Here is a 20743-nt window from a genome sequence, read left to right on the forward strand (position 1 = left end):
TAATATTGCGGGTGTAGCGAAATGCTTGTGGTGTAGCGAAATGCTTGTGGAATTATAGTGAAGTCTAATTTCCTTTTCAATGTGAATGATATTTAAACATCCACATCGTAATTGGGAAATTGGACTGGACCCTTGAGACTAGTAATAATAATAATAACTATATTTTTTAGCGCTTTTCAATACAAGTAACAAAGTGCTTCACATCATGAAATAAAAGTACTAACAAACAAACAAAGACAGAAGGAAGAAGAATGAACAAAGAAAGCTAATTAAAATCATACGTTAAAAGCTTCTTTATAAAAGCGTATTCAGCTTATCTATTGACTGACCCGTGTGTCAATCTAAGTAACATAATAAAAAAGTCCCCATCAAAATCCGTCAATTTAAGATAGAGATCTGTTTTTTGCATGGGCTGCGTGCGTCACAATCCACCGTATCCGCCAATGTCTGCCTTCCGCTTCTGCAGTGGACGGTGGCGGGACCACAGTTGTGTTTGTCAGACCATGAGACATCCCGAAAATCGGTCTTCTCGCGAAAACGTCTATAGCGTCTGAAAAGAAACGTCCTCTCACTGTCAACTGCGTTTATTTTCAGCAAACTTAACATTTGCAAATATTTGTATGAACATAACAAGATTCAACAACTGAGACATAAACTGAACAAGTTCCACAGACATGTGACTAACAGAAATTGAATAATGTGTCCCTGAACAAAGGGGGGGGGGTCAAAATTAAAGGTAACAGTCAGTATCTGGTGTGGCCACCAGCTGCATTAAGTACTGCAGTACATTTCTTCCTCATGGACTGCACCAGATTCTCCAGTTCTTGCTGTGAGATGTTACCCCACACTTCCACCAAGGCACCTCAAAGTTCCCGGACATTTCTGGGGGGAATGGCCCTAGTCCTCACCCTCCGATCCAACAGGTCCCAGATGTGCTCAATGGGATTGAGATCCGGGCTCTTCGCTGGCCTTGGCAGAATACTGACATTCCTGTCTTGCAGGAAATCACGCACAGAACGAGCAGTATGGCTGGTGGCATTGTCATGCTGGAGGGTCATGTCAGGATGAACCTGCAGGAAGGGTACCACATGAGGGAGGAGGATGTTTTCCTTTAACGCACAGCGTTGAGATTGCTTGCAATGACAGCAAGCTCAGTCCGATGATGCTGTGACACACCGCCCCAGACCACGACGGACCCTCCACCACCAAATCGATCACGAGGCCTCGGTGTAACGCTCATTCCTTCGATGATGAACGGGAATCCGACCATCATCCCTGGTGAGACAAAACTGCGACTTGTCAGTGAAGAGCACTTTATGCCAGTCCTGTCTGGTCCAGCGACGGTGTTGCCGGTGATGTCTGGTGAGGAACTGCCTTACAACAGGCCTACAAGCCCTCAGTCCAGCCTCTCTTAGCCTATTGCGGACAGTCTGAGCACTGATGGAAGGGTTGTGCGTTGCTGGTGTAACTCGGGCAGTTGTTGTTGCCATCCTGTACCTGTCCCGCATGTATGATGTTCGGATGTACCGATCCTGTGCAGGTGGTGTTATACGTGGTCTGCCACTGCGAGGACGATCAGCTGTCCGTCCTGTCTCCCTGTAGCGCTGTCTTAGGTGTTTCACAGTACGGACATTGTAATTTATTGCCCTGGCCACATCTGCAGTCCTCATGCCTTCTTGCAGCATGCCTAAGGCACATTGACGCAGATGAGCAGGGACCTTGGGAATCTTTCTTTTGGTGTTTTTCAGAGTCAGTAGAAAGGCCTCTTTAGTGTCCTAAGTTTTCATAACTGTGACCTTAATTGCCTACCGTCTGTAAGCGTCTTAATGACCGTTCCACAGGTGCATGTTGATTAATTGTTTATGCTTCATTGAACAAGCATGGGAAAGATGGGCTGTGTACAGGTGCAATGATCGGTGCAATGATCGGTAAGCTGCTCTGACAGCTGATGCTTAAAGTTAATGAGGAAGATATAAGACTCCAGCTTCAGTGATTTTTGCAATTCGTTCCAGTCACTGGCAACAGAGAACTGGAAGGAAAGGCGGCCAAAGTAGGAGTTGGCTTTGGGGATGATCAGTGAAATATACCTGCTGGAGCGTGTGCTACGGGTGGGTGTTGCTATGGTGACCAGTGAGCTGAGATAAGGCGGGGCTTTACCTAGCAAAGACTTATAGATCCAGTGGGTTTGACGAAGAATATGAAGCGAGGGCCAGCCAACAAGAGCATACAGGTCGTAGTGGTGGGTAGTATATGGGGCTTTGGTGACAAAACAGATGGCATTGTGATAGACTACATGCAATTTGCTGAGTAGAGTGTTGGAGGCTATTTTGTAAATGACATCGCCAAAGTCAAGGATCGGTAGGATAGTCAGTTTTACGAGGGTATGTTTGGCAGCATGAGTGAAGGATGCTTTGTTGTGAAATAGAAAGCCAATTCTAGATTTAATTTTGGATTGGAGATGCTTAATGTGAGTCTGGAAGGAGAGTTTACAGTCTACCCAGACACCTAGGTATTTGTAGTTCTTCACATATTCTAAGTCAGAACACATATTCTAAGTGAGAAGAGTAGTGATGCTAGACGGGCAGTCGGGTGCGGGCAGCGAATGGTTGAAGAGCATGCATTTAGTTTTACTTGCATTTAAGAGCAGTTGGAGGCCACGGAAGGAGTGCTGTATTGCATTGAAGCTCATCTGGAGGTTTGTTAACACAGTGTCCAAAGAAGGGCCAGAAGTATACAGAATGGTGTCTTCTACGTAGAGGTGGATCAGAGAATCACCAGCAGCAAGAGCGACATCATTGATGTATACAGAGAAAAGAGTCGGCCCGAGAATTGAACCCTGTGGCACCGCTATAGAGACTGCCAGAGGTCCGGACAACAGGCCCTCCAATTTCACACACTGAATTCTATCTGAGAAGTAGTTGGTGAACCAGGTGAGACAGTCATTTGAGAAACCAAGGCTGTTGAGTCTGCTGATAAGAATGTGGTGATTGACAGAGTCGAAAGCCTTGGCCAGGTCGATGAAGACGGCTGCACAGTATTGTCTTTTATCGATGGCGGTTATGATATCGTTTAGGACCTTGAGCGTGGCTGAGGTGCACCCATGACCAGCCCGGAAACCAGATTGCATAGCGGAGAAGGTACGTGAGATTCGAAATGGTCGGTGATCTGTTTGTTAACTTGGCTTTCGAAGACTTTAGAAAGGCAGGGTAGGATAGATATAGGTCTGTAACAGTTTGGATCTAGAGTGTCTCCCTCTTTGAAGAGGGGGATGACCGTGGCAGCTTTCCAATCTTTAGGGATCTCAGACGATACGAAAGAGAAGTTGAACAGACTAGTAATAGGAGTTGCAACAATTACAGCAGATCATTTTAGAAAGAGAGGGTCCAGATTGTCTAGCCCAGCTGATTTGTAAGGGTCCAGATTTTGCAGCTCTTTCAGAACATCAGATATCTGGATTTGGGTGAAGGAGAAATGGGGGAGGCTTAGGCAAGTTGCTGTGGGGGGTGCAGAGCTGTTAACCGGGGTTGGGGTAGCCAGGTGGAAAGCATGGTCAGCCGTAGAAAAATGCTTATTGAAATTCTCCATTATCGTAGATTTATCGGTGGTGACAATGTTTCTGAGCCTCGGTGCTGTGGGCAGCTGGGATGAGGTGCTTTATGACCACTCTATGGAAAGATGAGACTCTCACGAACACGATGAAGAAAACCCATACAAATTAATGGAAGTATGGAGGTAGTTTTGTGCCAACAAAAATATAAGGGGTTAAATATGTGTCCAAGAAACAACAATATATCCTGAGCTTTGTTATATCTCCTAGATATAGGACAGACACTTCAAATCCTTATTCCTTAGGATTTATTTTTTGACTGACTTTTTTTTGCAATTCATGAATGTGTTATTCAAACTGTTTCTATGGTCTATAGTAGTAAAGGCCAAATTCAATATTTTATCAAATTGTTTTAGTTTTGTTTTTTTGGGATAGCTAAAGGAAAAATAGCTAAAGCAAAATCAAATAGCTAAATAATCCATGGTATGACCATTTTAAAACAATTACATATGTTAGCTTAGTAGAACCCTGGGTCTAATTATTTAAATAACGGTATCTGCAAAGCAGTGAAACTGAATGTTATGATTGCGGATGATGTCATCAAGGGGAAGCAGGTACAAGGGGGAAAAATGGAGCCCAGAATTGACCCCTGAGGGATGCCATAGTGAGTAGGTGCTGCGGTCGATACTGAAGCACCCATGCTCACTGAGAAACGTCTGCCGCATAGATATGACCTGCACCAGTCGAGGGCAACTTTTTTACAATTCTGTAAAGAATCGTAAAAACTGTTTGCAGAAATCTGTCCCTGTTATGGGGGGCACCAACATCATGCTTTTTTTTAAACAGAATTTTCGAGTTGTGGGAGTTCTCAGAGATCAGGGTAGAGAAGTAGTTTGCTCTTGTATCTTTAACCACAACATTGTAATTTTTCATCAGATCCTTCAGTATCTCATAGTATACTTGACGTTTGTAGGCCTTCCATTTCCGTTCTGCATTCCTAGTACACTTTTTAAGGCAATAGTGTGGTCATTTATCCAAGGCAGACAGTTGATTTGTGGTTTTAACTGGTGCCACTGAACCTGTTCAGCAAATCATTGTGTGATGATAGAACAGGATCATTAGTAGAGGATTAAAAAGCATTTGTAAATGTACTAGCAGTTGTGGAGGTATTGATGGGAGTGGGAACAGATACATTTTTAGGAGGAGAAACGACCATTTACCAATATATTTGCACCTCTGAATTTCAAGACATTTGAAAATGTACATTTGAAAATGTACCTCAATCCAGGGATGGAAGGTGTTGCTGTTCTCCTAATTATCCCACAAGGGTAAATTGATCAGATAAAAACACTGCTGCTTTAGCATTACCTAACCAGCATGAGGATGAACAAGGCAGTTTAATAGAAAACTAGCACTATTTCAATCTTCTCCATTCACCGTAAATTGTTGTGGGATACGTCGGACTACAGTGAAACCTTCCATCCCTGGATTGAGGTACGTTTGCAAACCATTTCACTTGAAGTTCACAGAGATGCAAGTATATTGGCATTTGGTAGTTTCAACTAGGAGGAGAGCATACCTTCTAGTCAACATGTTTTTACTAGTGATCAGCCAGCTGTAGTTATGGGAATTAAATAGTTGTAATGGAATTAAAGTGCGTTCAGAAAGTACTCAGACCCCTTGACTTTTTCCACATTTTGTTACGTTACAGCCTTATTGTAAAATTGATTAAATATATATTTTTTCTCATAAATATACACACAATACCCCATAATGACAAAGAAAAACTGTTGGTTTTTTTTGTGCAAATTTATTAAAATTAATAAACAGACATACCGTATTTATATAAATATTCAGACCCTTTGCTATGAGACTCGAAATTGAGATCAGGTGCATCCCTTTTCCATTGATCATCCTTGAGATGTTTCTACAACTTGATTAGAGTCCACCTGTGGTACATTCTATTGATTGGACATGTTTTGGAAAGGCACAAACCTGTCTATATAAGGTCCCACAGTTGACAGTGATTTTAGAGCAAAAACCAAGCCATGAGGTTGAAGGAATTGTTCGTAGAGCTCCAAGACAGAATTGTGTCGAGGCACAGATCTGGGGAAGATAACCAAAAAATTGCTGCAGCATTTAAGATCCCCAAGAACACAGTGGCCTCTATCATTCTTAAATGGAAGAAGTTTGGAACCACCAAGACTATTCCAAGAGCTAGCCTCCTGGCCAAACTGAACAATCGGGGGAGAAGGGCCTTGGTCCAAGATTGAACTCTTTGGTCTGAATGCCAAGTGTCACGTCTGGAGGAAACCTGGCACCATCCCTACGATGAAGCATGGTGGTGGCACCATCATGCTGTGGGAATTTTTTTTCAGCGGCAGGGACTGGGAGACTAGTCAGGATCGAGGGAAAGATGAACGGAGCAAAGTACAGAAAGATCCTTGATGAAAACCTGCTTCAGAGTGCTCAGGACCTCAGACTGGGGTGAAGGTTCACCTTCCAACAGGACAACGACCCTAAGCACACAGCCAAGACAATGCAGGAGTGGCTTCGGGACAAGTCTCTGAATGTCCTTGAGTGGCCCAGCCAGAGCCCGGACTTGAACCCGATCGAACATCTCTGGAGAGACCTGAAAATAGCTGTAAAGCGACGCTTCCCATCCAAACTGGCAGAGCTTGAGAGGATCTGCAGAGAAGAATGGGGGAAACTCCCCAACACAGGTGTGCCGAGCTTGTAGCATCATACCCAAGAAGACTCGATACTGTAATCGCTGCCAAAGGTGCTTCAACAAAGTACTGAGTAAAGGGTCTGAATACTTATGTAAATGTGATATTTAAAAAAAAAAATGCCCAAAAAATGTATAATCTGTTCTTGTTTTGTCATTATGGCGTATTGTGTGTAGATTCATGAGGGAATAAAACGATTTAATACATTTTAGAATGAGGCTGTGATGTAACAAAATGTGGAAAAGTCAAGGGGTCTGAATACTTTCCGAATGCACTGTAAGTCATACAATTGTGTGGTGTTGTGTTGGGGTTATGCAGGATCCCTTTTTAAGGACTTACCCCGATGATGAAGCGGATGATGTTTTTCTCATCACTTCTTTTGATAGAGTTAAACCTTCTATCAGTATCACTGGGATTTCCATCTGTTATTACGACCAGCACTTTAGTTGCATATGCGGTGGCGCCGGCGGTTTGTTTTTCAAAAACGTTTTTCCTGAATTAGATACAAACAACAGATCAAGCTATCTTTCTTGCACCACAATCCCCTTTGATCAGACTCTGAGTATTCGGTCAGAACTTTGACAGTAAAACTGATTAATAATGATCAACTGTGACCTACAAGACAAAGTCTATTGCCTGATGTGTGTTGGTTAGATCAGCCATATGCTCTTCTTCCGAAAGTTTAGTAAAGGCTCTCCCCTCTTGGTAGTCTTTGAAGTTGAAAACTGTCCTGGTGTTTGATGAGAACTGAACCGCAGCGAACTGTCGTTTACAAAAGAGGAAAAGATTACTAATATTGATTTCATACCATACTTTCCATGCAGCAACCTGGGTATTGCACATACACTCTTAGAATTAGTGGTGACTCGAGGAACCCTGAAGATCCTCAAGGAACCCCTGGAGTTCCTCAAGGAACCGTTGCTAGTCGATGGTTCATATTTGCAGCTTCGGTTAGTTGAGGGGTTCTTGGAGTAACCTTTAATGGTTCAATGTAGCATTGTGCTCCTGGAGGAACCCTGGAGTGGAGGTGCGGCTTAGTAGGTGTTTGGCATTAACGTAGATATTTTTTGGGTCACCCTTTAGAGTCAATGTCAATCCTGTTCATCTGATCTGTTGTATTGTTATCACATGTTAAGATTGAACACTGACAGTTTTGTAGCTTCAATGAGGCTTACAGAGGCGTATGAGTTCCTCAAGAGCCTACGCAAATCCCAAAGTTAGAATAGTTACCACTGTATTACTATATGTAAACAGAAATGCTAATATTATTCATATTGTATTAGAATAAATAATATGCATAAATATTCAAGATTTTTTAATGCAGTGTACAAACTTAACATGATGAACAGGAATGACATTTACGCTAACCATTGGCCAAAAAGAACCATCTGAAAGCTACTCCACCAATAAGCCACTCCTCCAATCTGATAGGCTTCCACCTCTACAATATATTATTAAAAAGGTTCAAAATGTAACCCGTCCCATCACAAAAAGGTTCCGGTTTGAACCTTTACACAGGGGTTCCTTGAAGACCCTTTTCAGAGGGGTTCCTCAAGGAACCTGTTTGAACTGGAAAGATTCTGCCGTTACGGCAACCCAAAAGCTTCTTCTAGGCACCTTTACTTCTAAGAGTGTAGATAAACAGATGTATGTTCAGCAACCTCACGAGCACGATTTAAGTTATGAACTTTAAAAGGGAAGTTTACCTTGATTGAGGAGTTTTTTAGGGTTGTCATGATGTTGTTTATGAAACCTTTGTTCTTATTAAATTCTGTCGTTGTCATGCTTCCTGATCCGTCAAAGAGGAAAACGAGGTCCACTATTTTCTTAGTACATTCTGGAAGAGAAAGTGAATTACATAAATGTCTATGATGTATAACACTCACAACATTCTTCACATATTCAGGAATCCAGATCTTATCATTCACAATTCATATTTTGTGACCTAATCCTAATGTAATTTAGCATGACATGAATAAACAGTCAATGTATACCTAAAACCCTTTGGTTATGTTATTATTATCGACAATTGTCTTCAAGTTTCACCGTTATACCTTGGAAGGCAGGTGTGAAGTTCGAGGTGATCTGGAGCTGGCTGTTGAACTGATAACAGATACTGTTCAGATAGGAGTTCCCATCGCACTCGTGTGCCAGGCCAGGGCTGCAGGCCTGAATGAGGAGAATACGTCATTGTAAATGGGATAAAATAATGGGTGGACCTCAGATGTCTTCAAAAGAGAGAGTTACAGGAATTTGCCATGATCATTTGCTGAGCTATTGTTTTATGACTCAAGTGAAACAAGTCATTTAGGTTTACACAGGCAGCCCAATTCTGATCTTTTTCCCACTAATTGGTATTTTGACAAATCACATCAGATCATTTTTCAGAGCTGATCTGATTGGATTGTTTATGTAAACACAACCACACACATGTATTACACATACTCACATGGACTATTTGAAAACAAGAACATGATCAAATTAAATGTTTAGTGGTTATCTTACAGTGAACGTTGGCGGAGAAGTAGATTGTCCAGCCATAGACAGTCCAATGTACTTGATTTTGGCAGTAACTGTTGAAAGGGAAAAGGCAGATTTGCAGAATCAACTAGTGTTTCTCATTTTCAAGATCTTGTTGACATTTCAGCAATATTTTAATACTCGATTAGCCATGGTTACCGTGTTAGATGTTCTTATAATTATTCATTTTGTTAATTAAAGTAACCACCATTCTCAATTGCAGTCCAGTAAGTACAGTATAGTGTATCATCAACATCCATCTCTACCTTGAGGAGTGTAACAGTCTGTACAGTTTGTTTGGTCTTGAGCACATCTACAGATTCCACCAGATCCATTCTTCTGATATGGTGCACTGACCATTACCCTGTGGGGGAGAAATGACAGTATAGATTGGTCGATTTAGATGAGCCTGTGTGACTGCTTATATACAGTGGGGAGAACAAGTATTTGATACACTGCCGATTTTGCAGATTTTCCTACTTAAAAAGCATGTAGAGGTCTGTAATTTTTATCATAGGTACACTTCAACTGTGAGAGACGGAATCTAAAACAAAAATCCCGAAAATCACATTGTATGATTTTTAAGTAATTAATTAGCATTTTATTGCATGACATAAGTATTTGATACATCAGAAAAGCAGAACTTAATATTTGGTACAGAATCGTTTGTTTGCAATTACAGAGATCATACGTTTCCTGTAGTTCTTGACCAGGTTTGCACACACTGCAGCAGGGATTTTGGCCCACTCCTCCATACAGACCTTCTCCAGATCCTTCAGGTTTCGGGGCTGTCGCTGGGCAATACGGACTTTCAGCTCCCTCCAAAGATTTTCTATTGGGTTCAGGTCTGGAGACTGGCTAGGCCACTCCAGGACCTTGAGATACTTCTTACGGAGCCACTCCTTAGTTGCCCTGGCTGTGTGTTTCGGGTCGTTGTCATACTGGAAGACCCAGCCACGACCCATCATCAATGCTCTTACTGAGGGAAGGAGGTTGTTGGCTAAGATCTCGCAATACATGGCCCCATCCATCCTCCCCTCAATACGGTGCAGTCGTCCTGTCCCCTTTGCAGAAAAGCATCCCCAAAGAATGATGTTTCCACCTCCATGCTTCACGGTTGGGATGGTGTTCTTGGGGTTGTACTCATCCTTCTTCTTCCTCCAAACACGGCGAGTGGAGTTTAGACCAAAAAGCTCTATTTTTGAATCATCAGACCACATGACCTTCTCCCATTCCTCCTCTGGATCATCCAGATGGTCATTGGCAAACTTCAGACGGGCCTGGACATGCGCCTGCTTGAGCAGGGGGACCTTGTGTGCGCTGCAGGATTTTAATCCATGACGGCGTAGTGTGTTACTAATGGTTTTCTTTGAGACTGTGGTCCCAGCTCTCTTCAGGTCATTGACCAGGTCCTGCCGTGTAGTTCTGGGCTGATCCCTCACCTTCCTCATGATCATTGATGCCCCACGAGGTGAGATCTTGCATGGAGCCCCAGACCGAGGATGATTGACCATCATCTTGAACTTCTTCTATTTTCTTCCATTTTCTAATAATTGCGCCAACAGTTGTTGCCTTCTCACCAAGCTGCTTGCCTATTGTCCTGTAGCCCATCCCAGCCTTGTGCAGGTCTACAATTTTATCCCTGATGTCCTTACACAGCTCTCTGGTCTTGGCCATTGTGGAGAGGTTGGAGTCTGTTTGATTGAGTGTGTGGACAGGTGTCTTTTATACAGGTAACGAGTTCAAACAGGTGCAGTTAATACAGGTAATGAGTGGAGAACAGGAGGGCTTCTTAAAGAAAAACTAACAGGTCTGTGAGAGCCGGAATTCTTACTGGTTGGTAGGTGATCAAATACTTATGTCATGCAATAAAATGCAAATGAATTACTTAAAAATCATACAATGTGATTTTCTGGATTTTTGTTTTAGATTCCGTCTCTCACAGTTGAAGTGTACCTATGATAAAAATTACAGACCTCTACATGCTTTGTAAGTAGGAAAACCTGCAAAATCGGCAGTGTATCAAATACTTGTTCTCCCCACTGTATATACTCAGTGTATTAGGTACACCCATCTAGTGCCGGGTCAGACCCCCTTTACCTCCAGAACAGCCTGAATTGTTCGGGGCATGGATTCTACAAGGTGTCAGAAACGTTTGTTACTCAATTGGTACCATGGGACCTGACGTGTGCCAGGAAAACTTTCCCCACACCAGTACACCACCTCCACCAGCCTGTACCGGTTATACAAGGCAGGATGGATCCATGGACTTATGCTGCTTACGCCAAATCCTGATTCTGACATCAGTATGATCACCAACACTGGACAATTGAAGAGTGCAAAAACATTGCCTGGTCCGATGAATCATGGTTCCTGTTGCTTCATGTGCCCACTGGAGCCGCTTCTTCTTGTTTTTAGCTGATAGGAGTGTAACCTGGTGTGGTCGTCTGCTGCAGTAGCCCATCCATGACAAGGATTGACGAGTTCTGAGATGCCGTTCTGCGCCATTATTTGTCTGTCTGTGGCCCGCTTGTTAGCTTGCACGATTCTTGCCATTCTCCTTCGACCTCTCTCATTAGCAAGACTTTTTCGCCCACAGGATTGCCGTTGACTAGATGTTTTTTGTTTGTCGCACAATTCTCAGTAAACCCTAGACAATGTGAAAAGCCCAGGGGGGCTAACATTTATGGATACTGGATCCGACACGCCTGGCACCGACGATCATGCCACGCTCAAAGTCGCTTAAGTCACTCGTTTAGTCCTTTCTAACATTCAATTGAACAGTAACTGAATGCCTCGATGTCTGTCTGCCTGCTTTATATAGCAAGCCAAGGCCACGAGACTCACTGTCTATAGGAGCGATCAATTTTCGTGAACAGGTTGGTGTACCTAATTAACAGGCCGCTGAGTGTATGACAAACTTTAGATTAAGATTGGTTGCAAAACATTTGTGACAATGTAGTAAATTACTTTTGTTTATGCGTTTTATTTTGGTTACTAAGGTTACAATAACAACTGCATGATGAAGGAGGAAAGCATAGGCAGGATGTTATCAGAGGTGTGATGTGAAGAAGCATTTCCATTCCATCAACGTATGCATAACTAATACACTGATGCACATTAGGTAGTTTTACTGTGTAATAGTCATGGGCATTTGATGCAGCTCACATCATTTAAGAAACGTAAGTAAATGTGCACTGAGGAATATAGATCTATACAGAGACATATATTTTCTAAATACATTGCTATGGATATACAGTACCAGTCAAAAGTTTGGACACACCTCGTCATTCAAGGGGTTTACTTTATTTTTTACATTGTAGAATAATAGTGAATACATCAAAACTATGAAATAACACATTTGGAATCATGTAGTTAACAAAAAAGTGTTCAACAAATTAAAACATATTTTATATTTGAGATTCTTCAAAGTAGCCACCATTTGCCTTCATGACAGCTTTGCACACTCTTGGCATTCTCTCAACCAGCTTCATGAGGTAGTCACCTGGAATGCATTTCAATTAACAGGTGTGCCTTGTTAAAAGTTAATTTGTGGAATTTCTTTCCTTAATGTGTTTATGCCAATCATTTGTGTTGTGACAAGGTAGGGGTGGTATACAGCAGATGGCCCTATTTGGTAAAAGACTAACATGCTGACCAGACCGGACACGTCGCGTGTGCGAGCGTCGCAAAATACATTTAGAAATCCATGTTATTCAATTATTGCACCCACACTGCTTGCGCGCGCCAACGAGCGTCTGCGACGCCAAGGGCTAAAATTGAAGTCGTTCCTATTTCTGACGCAGATCGCGCTGAAAGTCATCTCCTCATTTGTTTATAGAAGCAGGTGCCCACGTGCCATCTCCTCATTGGTTATACCCACGTGGGTGACTGAAAGACGAACTTTGTTGCCGGTTGTCGTGGTAATACAATGAAAGTTTAGATGCGATCACCATATAAGTTCAAAGATGAAAAAGCCTGGAAGGAGGAGAGATGACTAGAAACGATTCGGTTGGCCGTTTTATGTGTGGATTAACTGTCGGAGTAGAGGTCCTTGTGCATTTCAGGTAAAATAACAACTCAATGTTTATATCCCAGGACAAATTAGCTAGCAACAGCAAGCTAGCTAAATAGGACGAATTAACGTTAGCTAGCAAGTGCAAGCTAGCTAGATAAATTGCCATACATGTTTAATGCTTTCGACCTGTCCCCAAATTAATGTCATTGGTTCAGAGTTTGTTTTGATATTTTAACTTGCGTGTCGTGATCGCGTTTGGTGTGGGGGGGCAAAATAAATGTATGCAAGACATGAAGGTCAGTCAATCTGGAACATTTCAAGAACTTTGAAAGTTTCTTCAAGTGCAGTCGCAAAACCCATCAAGCGCTATGATGAAACTGGCTTTCATGAGGACCGCAACAGGAAAGGAAGACCCAGAGTTGCCTCTGCTGCAGAGGATAAGTTCATTAGAGTTAACTGCACCTCAGATTGCAGCCCAAATAAATACTTCACAGAGATCAAGTAACAGACACATCTCAGCATCAACTGTTCAGAGGAGACTGCGTGACTCAGGCCTTCATTGTCAAGAAGAAACCACTTCTAAAGGACACCAATAAGAGACTTGCTTGGGCCAAGAAACACGAGCAATGGACATTAGACTGGTGGAAATCTGTCCTTTGGTCTGATGAGTCCAAATATGATATTTTTGGTTCCAACCGCCGTGTCTTTGTGAGACGCAGAGTAGGTGAAGGGATGATCTCTGCATGTGTGGTTCCCACAGGAAGCATGCAGTAGGAGGTGTGATGGTGTAGGGGGTGATTTGCTGGTGACACTGTCTATGATTTATTTAGAATTCAAGACACACTTAACTAGCATGGCTACCACAGCATTCTGCAGCGATACGCCATCCCATTTGGTTTGCGCTTAGTTCGACTATCATTTGTTTTCCAACAGGATCATGACCCAAAACACACCTCCAGGATGTGTAAGGGCTATTTGACCAAGAAGGAGACTACTGGAGTGCTGCATCAGATGACCTAGCCTCCACAATCACCCGACCTCAACCCAATTGAGATGGTTTGGGATGAGTTGGACCGCAGAGTGAAGGAAAATCAGCAAACAAGTGCTGAGCCTATGTGGGAACTCCTTCAAGACTGTTGGAAAACCATTCCACATTAAGCTGGTTGAGAGAATGCCAAGAGTGTGCAAAGCAGTCATCAAGGCAAAGGGTGGCTACTTTGAGGAATCTAAAATCTAAAATATATTTTGATTTGTTTAACACTTTTTTGGTTACTACAAGATTCCATGTGTGTTATTTCATAGTTTTGATGCCTTCACTATTATTCTACAATGTAGAAAATAGTAAAAATAAAGAAAACCCCTTGAATGAGTTGGTGTGTCCAAACTTATGACTGGTACTGTATATAGTGCATGTTTGTAGACATTTTTCTGGTCATTTTTGTTTCCTCAAGTGTGTGATACTGTTTTGCAGATGAAGTTTGTAACATAATGCTTGACATTTTTCACTAATATGATAACAGTAACACTTGCCCTTTCTCCTTGCCAGATATGAATTGCAGGACTTTGTATCCAAAGAAATCCTGTTCCTCCCCTTTGTAGATTTTTGTGTTTGCTTCATCGATGTTGAAAGCCATTGAAGAGACAGCTGGCAAAGAAGGGTAGAGAACCACAATCAGATGATTAGCTAGGTGTCCATTCAATTGGTGACAGATTTCCATTAGAATATTCTAAAACCTCCATAAAAACAACATGCACTCTTTCTCACCAGAGATCAAATTGACGTGTTGAGGATTAAAGTCTGTGCGTAATGAGGTAGTGCAAATGAAAAAACTAGATTATTTTCATTTGTCAAATGGCAGCCAAGCATTGATGATCGTGTCACCAGAATAAGACCCTCGATATTTATAGGAAATGATCATCAAGCTCATCATCTTTCACATTCACCACCCTGTGAAGTCCCCCCTTATCCCCTCGAATATTCGTTTTTTTAAATTCTCAAAATAAGTGACCAAACTATATTGCTATTCCTGGGACTCGCATTGAGCTAGCCAACTCATACAAGAGCTATTAGGAATAGAGAGAGGAGAGGGAAGAGAGGCCAGTGGAGATGATGTCAGCGGATATGTGTGAATTGTGCAGGACAGGAACAATGAAGATTGAGAGATGTGTAAATTAGAAATTAAGGTAACTCATATATTAATCTATAATTCGTAGGCCTACGCTGCCATACCACCTGACCTGTGCTATGCAAGACAGATGCAAATAATATCCACTAGAGACAGATTTAGATATCATCATATAGGCCTTCATAATATAGGCCTACTATCACATATTTAATTGAATTTATTTTGGGTAACATATATGTACAACAAAATGTACAATGTGAACCCAGAGGATATCACTTGAAAGTATTCATTAAAATGCTTGTTTCCAAAGTGGTCCTCGAAGGTAAAAACAATAACACATATAATGATTAAAAGGCAAGACAAAATTACAAACGACCATAAATACATTCATTTATATTGACAACCTAAAAAGTGGCACTATTCACTGCACTTTTCCCTAACCGTAAAAATGAACCATATTCATTTGACATTAAAAACAATCTATTCATTGCACATCATACCTATCATTCAAATAAATACACCTGACCAGCAGTAGGGGGCACAAGGAACAGTGGAGTGGTTTCTCTTACTTCGACAACCTTGTCCAAATGAAAACCTTTGCCTGCTTTTTAAAGTTATTTCTGCTTTTTCTTTGCTTGATCTCCAAGGGTAAGCTATTCCATAGATAAATGCCTGTATAGAAAAACGTACTCTTTGCAGTACTGTTTACTCTTGAGATTTTACAAGACAACACTAGCTCTGGTATTGTAACTGTGTTGGTTATAGACCATATCAATGTGGTTTTTCATATAACCTGGGGCACAATCATTTAAGATGTCAAACATATGATTAAGTTAGACCACTCTGGACTCCAAAGACAACAAGCCCACCTCCCGGAACTCCTGCACCCCTATGTGGGTCCTAGGGGGGACATTCAGCATATACCTGATAACATTATGTGGGTCCTAGGGGGGACATTCAGCATATACCTGATAACATTATGTGGGTCCTAGGGGGGACATTCAGCATATACCTGATAACATTATGTGGGTCCTAGGGGGGACATTCAGCATATACCTGATAACATTATGTGGGTCCTAGGGGGGACATTCAGCATATACCTGATAACATTATGTGGGTCCTAGGGGGGACATTCAGCATATACCTGATAACATTATGTGGGTCCAAGGGGGGACATTCAGCATATACCTGATAACATTATTTTGTATGACATGCATTCTCATTTTCAGCTTTTTTGACAGCCCACTATACCAAGCAGAGCAGCATAATCAAAATGACACTGAATCAATATTGAGACAAGCAGTTTCTTAACTTTGATGTTAAAATATCTAGTGTTACGATATAAACATTTCAATTTGTTCACCATTTTAGAAATAATTTTGGCAGCAATCAAGTCTCCAGAAAGGGATTGATCTAGGGACACACCAATATAAGTTACACTTGTTTTAGATCCATGCCTGCATAGTTTACCTTTATCTTGTCAGCTCTAAGCAATCTGTAATAAGAGAGGCCCTAAAATGAATCCCTGCGGTACACCACAGGATATTTATTTGGCCTCTGACAGAACATCACCAACATTACATACTTGTGGTCTGTTGGTCAGATAAGACCTAAACCAATTCGCTGCTACATCATTTAGACCCATGCATTTCAGTTTCATCAGGAGAACATCATGGTCTACAGTGTCAAACACTTTCTGTAAGTCTAACATGACCATACCTGTATAGTTCCCCTTCTCACTTTCCTGCTTGATGTGGTCACAGAAAGTGTTTCTGTAAGGTGGATAAGGCAAGTATCAGTGGAATGAACTGTTCTAAAGCCAGACTGGAGTTCATAAAGAAGTGCTCAAGAAGGTGTCCCTCAAGTTGATTAAAAACTAATCTCTCAACAACTTTGGATAAGGTGCTGAGGATCGACACAGGCCTGTAGTTTCCTACATTTGTTTTACTGCTCTTCTTGTGGAGCGGAACCACCCGGGCTCTTTCGAGATCATTGGGAAATGTTCCACTACTAATAGAAAGGTTTAGAATATGCGTTATCATTTTAGCAGTGACACAAGCACTATCCTTTATTAATCTTCCTGCAAGATTCATAATCAGCCCAGTTGCTTTGTTTGTGCTCATCAAGCATAGTAGATTGGAAACTTTGTTGTCTGTTACCTTGCACAGCTCAAACAAATAATTTGTGATACCTTTGCTATGGTAAAAGTTCTTAATGAAAGACCGGCCAGTGTCCAGAGCAGCTCAGTAACTTCTTAACTAGAGATTAAGCTATAGTGGTAAAAGAAAATGTTATAATCATTTGCAACCTTTGCCTGGTCATTGCATAAAACATCATCAATATCCAGGCCAATCCTACAGGATTTTACTTTATGGGGAGTTTTTGAGCCAATGTACTTTAAAATGTTCCACAGTTTACGAGGCTGATGTACAGTAAATTGTCATTAACAGCATCTATGTAATGTTGGGATTTGGCTTCATCCATTTTGTATCTTTCCTGGTTTCTACAGTTAAAATAACCATCATAATCTTGTCGTAGATTTGTTCTTCTGAATTTGGCCAGGTACGGATCCCTTTTCCTTGTGAGGTCTAAGATCTCGGAAGTGATCCATTTCCTTGACCACTGTTTGATTCTACTTTGTTTCATCGGAGCCAGAGAGTCGAGTGCAGACAGAAACAAGCTTGATCAACATCATCACCGTTTAGTACATGAGACCAATCCAAAATTCCAAGTGCTTCTACAAAACTTCCCTTGGAGTATTGTTTCATCAGACCGCACCTTCATGTAGTTATTACCTGGTTCAAGTAGAATTTTGGATTTCTTCCGGGTACAGTAGGTTACCATATGATCACTAAAACCAATATTTAAGACTCCTGACTGTCAGACGTTCTCTTGGTCTGATACAATAATCAAATCCAAAGTTGATTTACTGTCAATACACAATGAATTGTAGAATAAATCAGAAACGTCAAACAAAGCTTCTGCCTAGAGCCATAATCCCCGGTATGGAGAAGGTTTTTCAGGTCCGGTCATGTCATCCCTTGCATCAATACATGTGCTCTAATGATAGGCATAGCTCTCTCTCCCCCTTCAAACTTCCCTTGTCAATTCATTTGGTAGGCTACATTGTTTTAGCATTATCCAAGGCCTAGGTTTTTATTAGCCAACGTTTTTAGGAAAGGAGAAATATGATTTGCTGTTGTGTGTTTGAAATGCAGTGGTGGCTTTAAATGGTGGGTCCTTTTGACGGATATGCGTGCGAGTTTGCTTATTCTCTTTATGTCCATTCAAAAAGATTCCTAAAGTAAATTAATTAGTTTCTGTTGTTGCGCATTGTGATGAGACTGTATTTATCAATTTGGCCGAGCGCTTGGCCTCTGGCCATGGTCCTGATATTGTCACTCCCACCGCGGAGACGCACAAAACAGCTAAACGATGGGCTGCACATCGCCTGGATAACCCAGGTTAGCCTATACGTGTCTCCATTTTACCTGGGCTTCTCCCAAATCGTTACAACGTGTCACTACATGTGGCGCCGCTGTGTTCTGAATTACATTTAGGCTAACAGTTGGTGAAAGACGTTCTTGCCCTGGGTCCCATAATTGGTTAGTCCAGCCCAAATAAATGGCTCTGGTCCAGTGTGTGTAACCTTCATTGTTAATGCTTTGCTTATTGGCCTTGTGGTGCATTGCCACAGAACCATGTCGGTGGAATATTCGTTGCATATATTATGTATAGCCTAACTGTAAACATAGCACCAAAGAGTGCCATCCTTTGAAGAAAAAAATGACCCACAGCTGATCCTATTCTGGCACCAGCTCATATGGATGAGAAGGTGCACAAACGTGTTTTGAGAAATCATAATTTCACAATTTTTGAGTAAACATGGGTGTGCTTGGTGTGTTCAGCCAGAACTGCCCTCAAAAAGGTAATGCATCTTCAACATTGTAAATAACTTCTTTATGACTTTTTCACTACGAAAAATGTGTCCAATAGTTAATGCTCATCATTGACTGTCTCAAAAACATGAATGCGTTATATAGTGTTATCTAGGTTTAAAAGATTAAGTGACCTATGGTTCCAACCAACTATTGCCTCAAAACTCAAAACGTTTTTGGTGGAAGTGGGTTACCGTTATTGACGTAAAACCACAAATAAAGATATGACTAGTTCTGTAAATTACATTTCGAGCATTAGATTTTATTGGGATCCCCATTAGCCTACGCTAATGGCGATATTAGAGACATTTGACATAAATGATCCCTGTGCAAGTTAAGCATCCATTTGAAAACATATCCTCCTCTACTTCAACTATACTTATTGATTACAATGGTGTGAACGGTTCAACATACTTGAGTATTTCACACTCAGGAATCGCTCCCCAAAAATAAACTGTAATTTAAAATATATAGTACTGAAAGTAATTTACTTGTTTTTACTATTTGAGCTGATGATGTTTTGTCCAACCCCTTTTAATATGTAATTGAATATTGAGTTGAGTGAAATCCTGATAGTCAGCGCTTACCCATGGCTGCCATGCAGGTGAGCAGGCAGAGGGATCCCTGCCTGGACATCTTCTCTTTCACTTTGTTCACCAGCATGCAGTGAGGAAAATATTGCAACACTCAACCTTTGCAAATGAAACTTACTCGTCTTCCTGCACTTTGTTTCCTGTGTGCCTCTTCTTATATGAGGTGTATCCACCCCCACAAGTAGCTGTGGTAGTTCACTATCATTTGGGTGAGAATGTGGATGTACATTGCCTTCAGAAAGTATTCACACCCCTTGACTTTTTCCACATTTTGTTGAATTTAAAATGTATTAAATATATTTTTTAAATTATTTTTTTACTGGCATACACACAATACCCCAAATTGAGTACGGTTACATGCACACAATAATTTGATTATTGTTGATATTCAGATTAAGATAACAGTTAATTAAAACATGTACATGCTTTGCTAGAAGAACAATTTCCTTAATAATCCTGTTTAAATGGATCCATCTGAAATTAGGCTACTTTATGGCACTCTGATAAATGCAGAAAATCACCAATCAAAATAAACGTTCTTCTGCTGTTTTTGGAAGCATATTTGATTATGAATTTGAACATATAAAGTTTATGTGAAAATTAATTAAAAATGAAAAGCTGAAATGTCTTGAGTCAATAAGTATTCGACCCCTTTGTTGTGACAAGTCTAAATTAAGTTCAGGAGTAAAAATGTGCTTAACAAATCACATAATAAGTTGCATGGAATAATAGTGTTGAACATGATTTTTGAATGACTATCTCATCTCTGTACCCCACACATACAATTATCTGTAAGGTCTCTCAGTCGAGCAGTGAATTTCAGACACAGATTCAACCACCAGGGAGGTTTTACAATGCCTCATAAAGAAGGCCACCTATTGGTAGATGGCTAAACATGAAATGAAAAGCAGATACTAAATAACCCTTTGAGCACGGAGAACTTATTAATTACACTTTGGATCGTGTATCAATGCACCCAGTCTCTACAAAGATACAAGCGTCATTCCTAACTCAGTTGCCGGAGGAGAAAGAAATCGCTCAGGGATTTCAGCACGAGTTTAAAACAGTTACAGAGTTTAATGGCTGTGATTCCAAAACATGCATCCTGTTAGCAACACGGCACTAAAGTAATACTGCAAAAGATGTGGCAAATCAATGAACTTTTTGTCCTGAATACAAAGTGTTATGTTTGGGGCAAATCCAATACAACACATTACTGAGTACCACTCTCCATATTTTCAAGCATAGTGGTGGCTGCATCATGTTATGGGT

The 20743-nt window shown here is 41.2% G+C and overlaps 1 protein-coding gene across 2 annotated transcripts in view; it reads right to left on the bottom strand.

Moving 5' to 3' along the window:
- The window catches only part of LOC139568632 (integrin alpha-L-like), a 36203-nt gene extending 16590 nt beyond the window's left edge, over nucleotides 1-19613 (bottom strand). For both annotated transcript variants that reach the window (XM_071390585.1, XM_071390584.1), the window contains exons 1-8: nucleotides 19466-19613; nucleotides 14345-14459; nucleotides 9063-9160; nucleotides 8782-8849; nucleotides 8331-8445; nucleotides 7983-8113; nucleotides 6896-7038; nucleotides 6616-6769 (exon numbers count right to left, since the gene is read on the bottom strand). In XM_071390585.1, the coding sequence (XP_071246686.1) occupies nucleotides 6616-6769; nucleotides 6896-7038; nucleotides 7983-8113; nucleotides 8331-8445; nucleotides 8782-8849; nucleotides 9063-9160; nucleotides 14345-14459; nucleotides 19466-19541 (900 nt within the window). In that variant the 5' untranslated portion in view covers nucleotides 19542-19613. The remainder of the gene's footprint in view (nucleotides 1-6615; nucleotides 6770-6895; nucleotides 7039-7982; nucleotides 8114-8330; nucleotides 8446-8781; nucleotides 8850-9062; nucleotides 9161-14344; nucleotides 14460-19465) is intronic.
- Nucleotides 19614-20743: the final 1130 nt, after the last annotated feature.

The sequence above is a fragment of the Salvelinus alpinus genome, chromosome 2, assembly GCF_045679555.1.
Source record: "Salvelinus alpinus chromosome 2, SLU_Salpinus.1, whole genome shotgun sequence".
Lineage (NCBI taxonomy): Eukaryota > Metazoa > Chordata > Actinopteri > Salmoniformes > Salmonidae > Salvelinus > Salvelinus alpinus.